Source organism: Dendroctonus ponderosae, unplaced genomic scaffold (genome assembly GCF_020466585.1).
Source record: "Dendroctonus ponderosae isolate FM_Combo_2020 unplaced genomic scaffold, Dpon_F_20191213v2 Dpon_F_20191213_2, whole genome shotgun sequence".
Classification (NCBI taxonomy): Eukaryota; Metazoa; Arthropoda; class Insecta; order Coleoptera; family Curculionidae; genus Dendroctonus; species Dendroctonus ponderosae.
The window spans coordinates 12457421-12473057 of record NW_026018165.1 but is presented as its reverse complement, the minus strand read 5'-3'; the positions used below and the strand labels follow the sequence as shown (position 1 = coordinate 12473057).

The following is a 15637-nucleotide window of genomic DNA, read 5'->3' as shown; positions in this document are numbered from 1 at the left end:
AAGTTCCACATTGTTCACTTCCACCGTACATATGCCAATATGCCAGCCTATTAAAAGTATAAATCAGATTCATTTGATCATTGAGATTCATATGAATATTTTTTACAGAAATTAACAATTTTAATTTTAATTTCAGTTAAACCATTCATGATACGACCTCCAGAAGATATAACCGCTTTGGTTGGGACAGCTGTGGATTTTCCGTGCTACGTTGGAGGTGACCCAACTCCAGACGTTCTATGGCGTAGACAAGCTCCAGGTGGAACCATGCCACTTGGTAGAGTGCGGGTACTTGAAAATCGCACACTCCGCTTAGAAGACGTTACCCTCTTGGATCAAGGAAGATACACGTGTGACGTAGATAATTTTGCCGGCGTTCTAAGCGCAAGTGCTGTTCTAACAGTGCATGCCCCGCCCACTTTCACCACGAGACCTTTGGCTCAAACAGTTGAGACTGGTCAGCAGGTGTCCTTTCAATGCCATGTAACTGGTAGTCCGAAGCCTTTGATATTTTGGTCTTTTGAAGGGGATAGATCATTAATTTATCCGGGATCTTCGGCAGGAAACTTTGAGGCTTTCACTTCAGTCGATGGACAATCTTCATTGATACTAAAAAATGCGCAAGTGCAAAACTCTGGCACAGTTATAATTTGTTCAGCAGTTAATGAAGCAGGCTCGATTTCCACCAGAACTCGACTAACAGTGACTTCCAAAGAAGACAGGCCTCCGCCCGTAATCATTCGAGGTCCAAGTAATCAAACTCTTCCATTACACTCAGTAGCATATCTTATTTGTGAAGCGAGTGGCACGCCAAAGCCTGTGATATCATGGTATAAGGAAAGTGTACCAGTTTCATCTTCCAGTAGAATAAATATGACGAACCCTGGACAAGTTGAACTATACAATCTATCTAAAGAAGATTCGGGAGCATACACTTGTGTCGCCTCATCAAGAGGAGGCAAGGCTACGTGGACTGGGCATCTTCTAGTTGATAATCCCAAAAATCCAAACATTAACTTCTTCAAAGCACCTGAAGTTGTGATGGTGCCAGGCCCACCAAGTCGACCTCATGCGCTTAACCAATCAGAAGGAAGTGTAACTATCACGTGGGGGCAAAATAACAAAATCGGATCGTCTAGTCTGTTGGGTTATCAAGTGGAACTATTTGGGAGAGAAGAAGGTGTAATCCCAACCTGGACAATAGTGGCTAAAAGAGTGCCAGGCCCTTCATTCACACAACATTTATTATCACCTGGGGTCCCGTACACATTCTTGGTGAGAGCTGAAAACTCGCATGGGATTGGCCCCCCGTCGCCACTCTCCGAGCCAATCATTGTCGGTCCTGATCTCGGACAAAATTGGGGCAGTCCCGATTCTGTTCTCAGTGAAGCTAGAGCAAGTTTAGTCACAACTAATATAATTAAATTGACAGATGCTATTCCCGTATCGTCCACAGCAGTAAAATTGGCTTGGGAAGTTACAGACTCAACATATGTTGAAGGATTGTATATCTACTATGTTTCCGTTAACGAACAGCCAGAAACTCCAAAGAGTTATAGCATGCTCACTGTACTACACACTGGAGCCTCAAGCAGTTTTACAGTAAACAGCTTAAGTAAATGGACCCGATATGAGTTTTTCTTGATACCCTTCTACAAAGCAATTGAAGGCCAACCTTCCAATTCCAGAACTGTTCGGACTTTAGAAGATGGTAAGGTTATGATTGATTGATGCGAGATTAATAATGATGAAGCTTTATTTTCAGTTCCACATGAACCACCAATCAACATGGAGGCTCTTCTCCTCAATTCAACAGCAGTATGGCTGAAATGGAAACCTCCCCCATCAATTCATGGCGAATTGGAAGGTTACAAGATAGAAGTGAAGACCAACGGATCGCTCACCCCAACTCTGATTAATGTTGGAACAGCGCCGACTTTTCTTCTGGGTAATCTTACATCAGGAGTAGTATATTATATAAAAGTAGCTGCTAGCACTCGCGCGGGAGTCGGACCGTTCAGTCCAGCTTCAACTTTAAGATTGGATCCTGCTTCCAGAGTTACCGACAACAGCTTACCGAGGTATGTTATAGTAAAAATATGAGTTTAGTTTGTTTACTATAGGCCTGGGTAACACTGTGTTGAGTTGCGCTTTTGAGTTTCCGCTCTCTGAGTTATAACTCATCGATTAATGAGTTATAACTCTAACTTAACTTAAACTAAATGAGATTAAAGCTGTACGCAACCCTAGACTGGAATTTTAACATTCGGAGTATCGGTATCGGAGTATGCGGTTTTTCCGGTTTTTGATCTAAAACTTTTGGAGAAAATTTAGAATTCTTCAGACCGATGAGATTTTCAATGAGTTTTCCAAACAGTTGCTCTGTCTGGTCGCTTTTTGGAAAACTAATTTTTCCGAGAAAAAAAACAAGCGAACTTTGTTTGGACTTTGTCCCAAATTCAAAGGTAAAACGGTCATTCGAAAAAAACAGCAAATGAAGGAAAAGAAGACCAAACTATAAATACGCCCAGTTTTCTTGTGAAATCGATGTTTGATTTTTTTAAATTCAAATACTCTGCCACAGTTTAGAAAGAGTTTTGCGTAGAAATATTGACCGAAAAGGGAAGAAACCGGAATTAAAAATAACTAAATTATTCACAGCGACGAAGTTGGCAAACTTTCCAAATAATTGATTATAAAATTTCTTTTTTGGAAAAAAACCCAGAAAAAATTATTAGGGTTTTGTCCAAAACTCGAAGCTACAAAAGTTTTAAAAATAATCTTCACAACACGGTTAAGGAGGGGGAGTGTTCAAATAGAATATATTTGATAATTTTTCACAAAAAATACCTGAATATTGTCAGTGTTTTTAAGTAAACCTTTGGAAAATAATGCGTTTCTTGCTTAGAAAGATTGCTGAAGAAAAACTTTGCTAAAACTGGAAAGACCTGAAATTTTAAATAAACTTTAAAATTCTTCAGAGCGATAAGGGTAGCGAATTTTCCAAATAATTTTTGTAGTCTTTTGCTCTCTGGTCATTGTTTCAAGATAATCGTAATTACTTTGGGAAACAAGTAAATAAAATTATTTGGTTTTTGTGCTAAATTCGAAGATCAAAAAGGTTTTCTAAAATCTCCTGCAAAGCGATGCATAAGGCCAATTTTCTAGCAACATTAATTGTGTCGTTTTTGGCTGAAAAGACTCCTTGGCTGTCGGAAAGAAGAGAAAGGCATCAGAAAATAATGGATTTTTTGCGCTTTCGATTAAAAACTTTTAGTTTTGTGATCGGTTTTTCGGAAAACCTTAATAATTTTCCGGAAAAAACGGGAAAACTTGTTTTGGTTTTTGTCCCGAAAAGGTGTTTGTAAAATTCCTTCAAAGCTATAAATTTATCTTGTAATTTTTCGCGACAAATACCTACCTCCAGATTGTCAGTCATTTTAAGTGAAACTCTTCAAAATAGAGCGCTTTTGAGTATAAAGTAAAGCAAGAAAAAAATTCAACCAAAACTAAAAATCCACAGTTTTTAAACCAACTMTACAGTGTTCAGAGGRATGAGGGTGATGAGTTGTTATAAACTTTCTGTTATATTCTGTATGTCTTTATTCTGTTCGCTTTTCAATAAAAAATTAGTTAATTTTGTCCTAAATTTGAAGCTGGAAAAGGATTTAAATACTTTTTACGAAACGACGAAGGAGGCGAGTGTTGTAATAAAACGTATTTTAAAATTTTTCACGGAAAATATTCTTAGATTGTCAGTATTTTTACATCAAACATTAGAACAAAGAGCGATTAGAAGAAACAGTAACTTTGCTGAAACTGGAAAATTCCGAAAGTTTGAAAAAACTAAAAATATTGTTAATAAATGGTCCTTAAAATAAATCGAAGAACAACTTAACAAAAAGGGCAAGTATTTTTCGCTCGAATGGCATAATCAGTATAGTTTTCCWTGTTSTAATACGGTGATTCCTTCCAATGCTTTGCTTTTTGGGAGTTTCTTAMGTTMCSGTTGYCTTTTTGAAAGTAAACGTACTTAAACWTTAATTTTTACTTACATTAGGTTTCCCATAAATTGTCTAWAAATGCATAAACTATACGCTCTTTTTTGGCTATTACTTATTGAATGCCGTTGCTTGAAAAATTATTTAACCAATCGCTCACAATGTTATGAACATAATTTTGTTTTTTGCAGACCAATAGGCCCAGGCATGCAATCCGAAAACTTTGTAACTGAAACATGGTTTATGGCACTTCTAATAAGCATGATCTCAGTAATGGTTGTTCTATTTGCTGCCATGTTTTTCGTACGTCGAAGGCAACTTCTATCGAAAAAGGCGATGACTCCATCGAGATCCAATGGTGGCGTGCTTAGCACTCCGCTGGCTTCCAAGCAAGAAGCACCTTTATGGTTGGACAAAGAAATTCCTGATTATGCCGCTACTTACCCGGAATATTCTAAGCTAACGCCAAACCAGGAATACGCTCAAAGATCCGAATACTCAAATGGTAGTTTACCGCAAAGTAACGGCAATCTTTTGAATGGCAATATTAACCTTCACTCCAATCCGTTGCATTTTAAAGAACAATATGCTACAAGGCCTGATAAATTGGAATACAGTTCAGAAAGTGGTTATCCAGTAGGCAGGAAATACAACGACTACAACTTACTGCAAGTTCAAGAATATGCAAGTCCAAATGTAGGAAACGATCGAGGCTCTCAAATAGCGGATTATGCGGAAGTTGATGCCAGCGTCGTCAAAAACAACGGTGGCGGAGCTTCTTCACCAGCTCCTTATGCGACAACCACTCTGGTCACAGGTAGCAGAAGACTTGTAAGTGTATCTTTTGATATTAAACGTTTTATTGTCAGGTATTATAGGCCTGCAAGTGAATGGCAAGCTAGTAGTTCGAATTTTAAAGTTTACTGTACGTTAAAAATAATTTTACCAGATCACCTAACAAAACGTTATTTGCATTTGAGAAAGCAGCTATTTGCCGCTGCCGATGATCCAAACATACATTGTGCTATATTCTATGAATATTTTTTTCCATAAGAACCAAAGAGTCTCAGACTTAATAACGTCTTTCTTTAACTGGTTGGGACAATGAGCATCAAACGTGGAAGTCGTCCAAATTTGCTAGAAATTATACACTGATAATATGACTATATACCCAATATCACTAAAGATTATTTTGAGAGCTTTAGAATTCTTTTCGCCCAAGTTTTTTAGAAAGTTTTGTTCAAAAATGAATCATTAATGCATGAAAAATTATTTCTGAGGGAAAGCCTAACGTTCAACACGGGGCTAGAGAATTATAAAGCTGTCAAAATAATCTTTAGTGATATTGGGATATATATATTGCAAAAATATATTTGCACTTTTCAGCTATGGAATCCTCCATCACTATCAACAGACGATGAGTCTCCCTATCCATCATCAAATGGCGGTTACTATAACAGAAAAGTGTACTCGGATTCGTACTTTGCCCCTACTCATACATTAAGGCGTAACAAAAAAGATCACCACAGCCGTAAAAATTCGCAAGACAGTAATCCTCCCGATATTGTGTCCCCAAATAACAGTATGGGTCAGCCAGTTTACGCACGAGTTGGACCTCCAGCTTTATCCTGGAGAAATGGATCTCCAGCACTAACCACCTTTACCCCGACAGCCAATAGGCATGTTTATCATGGATCTTCTAGAAGCGAACCTGGAAGTATGTTGTAAAGTTCTTACTGGACTCTTATTATGAAAGTGTGATCTTTCCATTGGTCCGCCATACAACCCATCAACTAACGGTATACGTAAACTAAGACGAATCGAAAAAATCGAATCAAATTAACTGAAGCCGTCGAAATACAAAATGAGGCCTTGCCAAGTTTAGTTGGAAGCAATTTGCACAGGAGCTTGACATCAATATAAAGTCCATAGGTCTAGAAGATTTAAACAAAAAGACTGCAATGCAGATGAAAAAGATGTCTGCTAAAGCTAAAAAAATTGCCCAGCATAATTTAAATAACATAGAACATCTAAGCAGAGTTCATTGTTTTCCATTAGTTTTAAGCGCATTGGCTGCAGTCGACTACTTTTTCGTAGGTTTAGCTAAATCAACGAATGCTGATCTAAAGTAAATGTTTCAGAAACTTACACTGCCGACTATTTTCCACCTATCTTGTTTTAACATTCACTGCCTAAGCCTAATTTTTGAGGTCTCAAATTTTTTCATTCCTTTGTAAAAAGTAGGAGAACGCACAACCGCCCCTACCCACAACTCAATTTCCATAAGGAGATTTGTAGGTGCTAAGGTACTGATGCTAATTTTCACATCAAATGTTTTAAGTGTGCTTTTGGCACCAAAACTGAACTCTTCAGAATTGTTTCCCAAAAGCCAAAAAAAATCAATTAAATATTGCTCGTATAATTGTTGGTACGCGCTACATGAGCCACAAACTATAAGAAGTCTTTCGTTATTTATTTTTTAGATCACCGGTTTCAAATACTCTCCGGTTTTTACCCCAATTTTGCAGCAAATTCAAAATACGTATAAATGATTTTATTTCATAGAAATGTCACTTTATGTATTGCTCCCTTTTTATGCTCTAATAGCAAGTCAAATAACGGCCAACTTCCATTCGATTTAAATTCAGCCGAATCGACATGATATATGTTCAGACTGTGCACCAAATTAAAAAAGTATATGGTTGACATGTATTTTCAACTTTTTTGTTTCCGATCTGAAAAATGTATTTGCATACGATTTCCCGAATATTTTACCAAGTATTTATAATTATACACGGTTGACTGCTCGCATAAATCGAAACAGTGAAAGGAAATCGAAAATTTAATACGAAAGAGGTCATAACAGATATCTTGCAACAAATGCAAATCAATTGAGCCCATCTTCAAGTCAACTTTAAATATATTGAGGTAGTGTTAAGGAATATGTTCACATAAATTAGGCTGAAGGTTTTTTAGGCGTTTTACAATCAGGTGAAACGACATTCATAGAAAATGTTTTTGGATTAATCGAAAATATCATGAACAACAGAAATGTTAATGCTCTTATTTCCGTACATCAAAAAATTAATATTTGATTTATTTGTATATGAGCAACTCATTTTTGAAAAAATGTAGTTTCTGTAAAAATTAAATGTTATTATTACTACGTAAGGCGTTTAAGTGAAGATCTTTGTGTAAATATCTTTAATTCTGTTGAAAATCTGCAGGCAGAAATAAAATAGTTTACATTTCCATTATGCAGAAGTAGATATGCTATGAATAAAATGAAACTTACAAAGAATCGCAATGAAGATTCACCTTTCAGTGGTAAAAGTTGCAGCAAGGAGAGCAGCAGCAACAACGGTAAATTTGTCTCCCGCTGATTTAAATCCATGCATGATCGACTGAAGTTTTATTATTTGTTTTTTTGACCGGCGGCTGTTGAATAAAAATCTTCACGAAGGCACTCAATGATCAGACAGATCAAGTTGTGCTGGATTTCTACCAACTGAAAATGCTAAATTTTGTCCGTAGGTTTCCAGTTTTTTTTCGACCGTTTAAGTTTCGTCAATATAAAAAAATGGGAAAAATAATTGATTTCCTTGTGATACCGTCTGAACACATTTGCAAAATTTAATTCGCACAAAAGCTCAAAAGCCTTAACGGAACATGATGGATAAAAAAATGTGCCCTTTTAAAAAGCTTTTACATATTTGTGACTGTATTGAATATGCATAAAAAAACTAATGTTTTTTTTCAAATGAAAAAAATTCCGATACAAAATCTCGTTCGTATATGTATAGGGATTAGAATCAAAGTATTTATTTTATATTTTTTTCTAAATTGGTTAAATTTTCGTATTTTTACCAGTGGGATCTGGCTAGTAATGCATCCATAATTTTCTCGCAGATCAGAAGAAACAAATATTGTTAAATCGAATGTTCCAAATTATAACAATATTCATTTGAACCTGTATATTTTTATCTAGAAATTAAAATGTTGCGACAATTGAAAACAAACATTGAAAAAACTGCGCAGCTCGCCCCAATTCTTGTTATGCTACAAACGTAGGACCGTGAAACAATATAGAAAACTTGTAGTAAAAAAAACCGAAGGAAAAGTAGAAAGAAAATTTCTCGGTGATAAGAAAACTGATCAGATCAGTAATAACTCCAAAAACGGTGGAAAATTTTAGATAGCAATTTGTGTCAGTAACCAGCAGTTTCAACGTATGTAATCAAGTCCTTTCGAATAGTTGTTGGTCATCCAGTGCGTGATTGCTTTACCATTATAGTTTACAATTTATGTAAAATACGCCAGCAAGGTTTTACGTTAAGGCCTTATCTTCATTAATTTCACGATCGGAAGCGAAAATAATTGTTGAAAAGAAAAATAAATACCTATACATATTTTATTTTCAAACCCAGAACAAGAAGTTGTTCGGGTGCCGACCTATAGTTCAATTTGCAGAGCAGGTCGTGTGTAGGGGCTTTAAACCAAACTCAAAGATTTTCACAAGTACATACTTCAAACACCCAATGTAAAATACAAACTGATCCTGCACATTAGTAGGTGTAAGTTATTATTAAAAATTGTTATATCGCAATTATAGGAAACTGGTACCCAGATTTAACGATGCAAGTCAGAAAATGTGCATAGATTAGTCGAAATGAGATTAAAAATGTATATTGACCTAGAACAATACATCTCACCTTGCCACAATGAACATAATATCTGAATTGCATATTTCGATTGTACATACATATGTATTAGTTTTACAAAACATTGTGATACCTAAAACAACACTGTAGCTCTTTCAAGTACATATTGAAGCAGTAGCAGACAAAATAAAAAGAAGCAATGTACTTCATTTGAGTCTCATAGATGTTTGAGTACTACACATGTTAATAAAGAGGGAATCCCTAATTACTGAGACATGTAGTTCTAAGGCCTACTAATATAAAAACTCACTAACGAAACGTTAGTTTAAATTTAAGTCAGTAATCTTCCTGTAATGGCTATGAAGCTTTAAAAGGTTATTTCCGAATATTTAATAAACGGTTAAAACAGAACCGTTTCCTTAACAATTAAACACATCGGCGTTTAATCATTTTTAATACAGGGTGTCCCGAAATTGTTGGTCGACAATCATAGCGCGGAGAGAAAACCTGAAAATAAAGCCAGTACTTCATATAATAAATTTTCCGATCTGGCTTGTTGTTAGGATTGTTACTTTTTATTTACCTTAGTTAAGAATAGGTTCAATTCTAAGGTTCGATTTTATTTTCACATACGTATTACTTTTAAAAGTATTATTTGTATCACTACAAATTACAAAAAGTGTTTTATCTCAAAAGCCGTAATAGATATAGAGAAAAACAAGGTATACTTTTTCTGGCGCAAAAAAGGGTTTATCTGGTTGATCATATCCCCAAATTTGGGAACCCCGTTAAATTTGGACTCATTTCAAAAGTAAATTTTGACCGTACCTGTACAATAACAAAATTTCGGATAAATTTACAATTCAAAAAGACGAGTATCTATGAACTACTTTTGCTACAAAAATTGCACGAATGGCTAATATACGGTGCAATAATTAAGAATAAATTTCAACTTTTCACTTTGAAGGCCCATAATTCCATAAGATAGCCAGATTGGACTTTTTAAAATATTTTCAGGTCTTCTGTTGGCCCTATTATCGTTGACCAACAATTTCGGGGCACCCTGTATACTTACCAGATGAAAAATAATAATTTAATAATAATAAAAGTTTGCAGCTACGCACGCAGTAAATATTTAACATCTTTTTATCCCTAAAATTTTCCAGGGCAATCTTAGAAGCGATCATTAAATGAATAATTTTAATGTAAATAAATTCCAAAAACTGAAAACTAACTACAATCTGTTTGAAAGGCAACTTGCAATCATGTGAAGTGGCTCATATAGATCACAGTTGAAAATACCCATGTATATGTACATTATATAGATTATACATAGTGTTAACTCTAGTAAGACGCTAGGTTAAACTAAATCTCATAGTACTTATTATGATGCTACGATCTGAATACCCTCTAATTTTAAAGCGATTTGCATGGCATTAGCAATAGTTTTTAAGGATCGCAAGCAAAAGAAGTAGTTTTTATTCAGTTATCAAATTTTCATTTCAAATTACTTCTCTGATCTTCAAGTTCAATCAACAACCTTTAGTTGGACAATAAGCAACAACAGCTGCCTATCGGAAAATGTTACACTTTTTAGAAAACTCCTGCGACTTATAAATTAATGAACTTGCTGGATATCGTAAACTTAGGTCAATACGCATCACTTTTTGCAACAAATAGTTCTACATATCCGTGATTTTATTGTATATAATTTTCTCAACAAGATTATTGAGAGTACAGAAATTGATAATCAATTAGACCGATCAGAATTAATTTATTTGCAAAAGTGTTTTGCAAGTGAAAAAAGTTATAATAATTAATAAACCGCTACTTATTGACCAATGAAAATGAAGTTTCTAAAGTAAAAACGTGTTTAGTTTTAGCCTAAACGTTAGATCGTTTCAATTCAATTTACGTATATGTAGTTATCTAATATAACGACAGAGGCAATTAAAACTTTTAAAACTGACTGATATTTTCCATTGTTTGAACAGTTCTGAAACTAAAACAATTAACTTCAGAATATAATAAATAAGTTTTAAAATAACGACTGCGTTAAACCAGACAAATGCTCAAAAAGTTAAGGTTTTCCGAGAGGCATTTCTTGAGTGAATATTTTTAAAATTTAATCCAATTTTTTAATTTAAACTTAGGAACAGCGGTCTTATGCAAATTGATTTCAAACTATCTATCACACACATAGCAGTCGGACATACTTACTATGTTGATGTGAGTTTCACCGGTTTCCTAGTCTGACTGAACAAAGATTTTGAAAATTTCAAGTGCCAGTAAATTAGTAAATATTAACTTCTATAGCGCTCCTATATATTATATTGTCACATATAACTATTGAGCAGTTCAAACAAAACCAAATGTGTGAGACCCAGTGTGAGAGCCATATAGATTGAAAATAGGAAACCAACTCTAGAGAAGACATCCAAAGCAAAGCAACAACAACTTACTGCAAAGTATTTCGAAACCAGAATCCATGCAATTTATTGAATCTACTTGTAATCGACGCAGCCTATCATGTAAAAGATTTGTTTATATGAAGAAGTGGTAGGTAGTTTTCAATAATGATAAACAAAATGAATATGTTTTTACTATTACTTAAACAGGACGTAAGCTAGTATTAAAACCTACGATCTACAAGCAATAATAGATACTTGGAACGTATACGTAATTGTTACTAAAAGTAATTAGCATAAATTATTCGCATAAAATGTTCATTCGTATTTAACTATAGGGATGGTTAGATGGGTTTAAATAGTGGGGATGCCAATGAGTTTTGTAGGGCAAGCCAGTTCATTCTGAATCCGAGTTCTATGTAATTATGTGCAAAACGTTAAAAGACAAATTTCAACTTTCCGAAGAAAATGAACTAAAATGAAAATACATTCATATTACACATTGGGTAAACTGAGCTAGGCATGGGTGGTAAGAGTGAAATTTCAGAAGTTGGTGCAGTGATACCGAAAGAGTTTGGTGCGCCAACCCAACGCACCGGCACAGTAACTCACTGGTGCAGTTGCGTTGCAGTCGCCCATTTGGTAAAACGCATAAAGAATGTGGCAAATCGCAATCGCAAATCTTTAATCAGCCCATGGGTTAAATACTAGGCGTAATTCAAAGTGTGGCACAGTGAGACGCGATGAGTTATAAAGAAAAACTCAGAAACCAAAAATGCTCTACAAGTTCAGGGTCGTGCGTTCAGTAAAGAAAAGTGCTAAATGTCGTCAACATTTTCTTCAAACCTTCAAAATTTCATTCAAATCACCTGAAATCCTGAATTTTGCGCGCTTCTTAAATGTTGATTTGAAAATGGATCTTAAAGATCCAATCAGCAGTTCGACGAAGTTTTAGTTACAGCTTCTTTTGCTTTAATAGAAAAACGGTGAAACATACTGGGTTCGATTGCTGCAGGTGATTCTGCAAATATTTAAATTCCAAGTATTATACCATGCGGAAATGTTTTTTAAAGCTTGAAAGCCCTAAAATGTAATATTATGTATATTAATATGTAACTATGTAATTGAATATTAAAGCTGTGTTGTACGATAAATTTCTAAGAAACTTAGTGTTAAGATAGAATTAAGTAGATTTAGATGAAGACTGATATTTTAAATGCTGAAAGTTTAATGATTAAAATACAATCTCACTTAAAAACGACTTTGAAGCTAAAACATTTCCTAATAGCTTAATTAATTAAATAGCCTAAAGGTTTTAAGTACCTATATTTTATTCTTGTATATTAAAGATACATGTAAGTATTAGTTTGAGTTAGATCTTGATAAAGTTAAAAATGTAAATTTGAACTTTCCGGTGTTTAATTTTCTTCTGTATGTATGTTTACTTTACTTCCAAACTAATCCCTTAGTCTAGTCGACATATTTAGTTAGTAGATTATATCCAAAAAGTGATATTCCCGCAGTAGGTTTGATATTCTAATTATAGCCAATGTAACATATAACATATCACCTATTATGTTTGTACATACATTTTCATTTTTTGTTTTTATATAATTCGCTTTTCTCCTAAAATAATAGTCCCTCCTTAGCATATAAACAAAAGAGTTAGCGAATGTACAGTGATTTTAAGGATTGAAATTATTTCAAAACGCGTTTGAATTAGGTCTTTGACTGCTCAAACGCCACTTGGTTTCTCAAGACTTCTTTCTCTATGTGTTTACAACGTAAAAATATTTCGATGCCAGTAGATAGTTTTTGAGTTAATCCTACTTTAATCCGCTTTAGTCTTCCCTTAAAATTTCCATAGAACGTACTTTTTAGCAATTTTAGCAAGTACCTACTACTCATGTTGTGCTCATATTTTTATATTATGTGCCATCGATTATCTTATACAATGTATGTACAGTATTTAACAATAAATAAGGTTTATAAATGAGTCTGGGCTTCTGGTTTTACTTGTTTTACTTATGTTGAACATTATCATTGGACATCAGACATAAACAGTGTAATAATTGTCTCAAAGGGCAAACAAATTAAGAAGTAGTGATTATTCGCTGCGACATCTAAAAGGAGATTAGTTCCTTAATAAGTAACACAGATCGAAAAGGTAGCAGTATGAGATAATAATAGCAATAGTACTTTTTAATTATTCACCGACGTTTCAACTTTAATTGAAGTCGTCTTCAAGGCTCAAATTGTGCGTGACTGTTATGTCTTAGAAACACTATTCCTAGTGAATGTATCCCCAGGGTAAGTAAGGCACAAATTATGTTTCATTCTCATAATATTTAATTCGCCTTTTATTATAGTTTGTTTTACTATATATGTATCTGTATAAACTAAATGGCCTTTTTAGAAGTGAACCATCGATAAGGAAAAGTTGCCAGTTTTCTCAAAAGAGTATTGATTTCAAGAAGTTTTAGGTTTGCGTGTTTTGTTTGAGTTGCAAAATCGATTCAAACATGACGCTGCCTTTCTCGAAGTTTCTCAGGCCCCATTTGACCCACAGAATTCGTATTGGCATCGTTGGATAGAGAATTGAAAATTCGATTCATATTCAACCTGAATGAGGAAATTCGAGTAGTTTTGACCCACAAAGCGAAATTTTAATATACGACAATTAAATGCAAAGATTATGCCAACATTTCATCGTGTCCGACCCGTTTTTGCTCATTTCTCGGGAGCAAAATGAGCAAGAACGCTCATTTTTATATCRTTCCAGRGAGAACTAAATAGCCTATTTAGAAAGCAWATATCTGGTAAGGAAATGTTGGCAGTTTGCTCAAAAGTCTTGATTTCAAGAATTGATGAGATAAATGTTTTACTGTATTAGTTTCTTCTTAGTCTWATTTGTTTTGTGTTGATACCTWTTGTCCTGATCCGTTACTTGTGGTGGTTCTGCCCAAATGAATCAAGGCTTTTTGTATTTTTTTCTCAAAAATGAGGTGTTTGACCGTCAATGGACATTCATTCGAAGTACGTTATATATACTCACTTACATATTTTTATTCCCAGTCGGAGTCTTGCATAGTTGTAAATGAGAAGCAACTTTGTAATGATACAAGTACGCATGTAAATAATCATTGAAAAAAATAATTCATGTCAAATTTCGGGTAAAATATCAATGCACCAGCATTATGTTTTTATTGTTACTATTTAAAAAATAATTGCTGTTCAATATTGGAATTCACAAAGTTAAAATTTCATTTCTCCGGTTGCTTGCTACGTGAATTAATTGAGGTCGTGTAATTGGCGCTTACAAGTCACTAGACAACCACTTGAATTTTTATCACCATGCTACCGGTTGYGATAAGAAACAGCGATAAGCACCATAGGCCGCCATTATATTATTCATGYAGATATTTATATATTGGGTGCYGAAAGTACTGTTTTATGTTATGACCGCAATTTRATGTTCATAGGAACAGGCCCTAAGCCAAGCATAGTAAATCCTTCTAACTAATTCCTGCAGATTAATCTGGAACTAAACGAGCTTTGGGTATTTTTAYTGTGWAWYATGCKYATMMAATGTWWTAYTATATKAMTAGYTTTCGACGGKATTTCTTAGTTGWGMATTGTGCWWATWMMWTKTTWTGAYTMWATTAMKAKTTYWKKMMTAAATGCTAAAACATTGATYAATTTGCTATCCAATCMAGATTTCATAGCTTAAGATCTAAATATCTGAAAAACTCAACAMAAGTGGKTCGTGATAAAAACAAAATATTAGCAACTAAAGCAGAAAGAAKKCCAAAAGGCAAATGAGAGAAAAATTATATTTACTTACGAAYAACAATAAAATKCAAAAACCAAAGGCGCCACTAAGTAGAAAAAAAATAMCGAACWCAATTATATATAAAAYATAAGTAGCAAAAGAAATGCTTTGTGCATAACAAAAATCAAATTAAATTAAATTGCTTTATTTARAATTCAATTTGATTTRAGGACTTGTTTTAGTCGAATATTCACATGTRAAAAATAGTGTTGTTTTTGTCTGATRTCGCCGTAGGTCCGTTTTTATACAGTAATAACWCRTATTTCATGATTTTACCAAGTTTCCAATAGTACGCCAATGTAATCGTATAATTAAACAAATTGATCCAAGATATCCAGACAAACCAACTGTACCTATACATAAGCTGTTCACCCGACCATTTATCCAATTGGTTCATGTGCCATCTCCAGCAGCAACTGTTCTCCAACAGCAAACAGAAATCAGTTGTGGATAAAACGAGGAAACGTTTGCTTTTATAATTTATCATAATTCTATATCTAAAATATATTAACATGAAACAAAAGTGTTATGTTTTTAAATTATGAAGACTGCAGAATTGGAGGTAACTTTATTATACTCGTCTCCAACGTTTGAAACTCTAAAATATTGATGAACAAATCAAATTTTATTTGTAAAATTCGAAGACCCACGTTTCCTGTACTAAAAATGGTTGCAGTATTTCATTTTAATAATAGTTCTTACTTATTGGCTGCAGAAAATCTGCAAAGAACTGTA

The 15637-nt window shown here is 34.1% G+C and overlaps 1 protein-coding gene across 1 annotated transcript in view; it reads left to right on the top strand.

The window, feature by feature from the left end:
* LOC109544564 (roundabout homolog 2) overlaps positions 1–13066 on the top strand; it is a 226804-nt gene extending 213738 nt beyond the window's left edge. Inside the window, exons 5-8 of the mRNA XM_019914838.2 lie at positions 137–1711; positions 1766–2081; positions 4193–4832; positions 5388–13066. Coding sequence (XP_019770397.2) covers positions 137–1711; positions 1766–2081; positions 4193–4832; positions 5388–5729 — 2873 coding nt within the window. The 3' untranslated portion in view covers positions 5730–13066. The remainder of the gene's footprint in view (positions 1–136; positions 1712–1765; positions 2082–4192; positions 4833–5387) is intronic.
* Positions 13067–15637: the final 2571 nt, after the last annotated feature.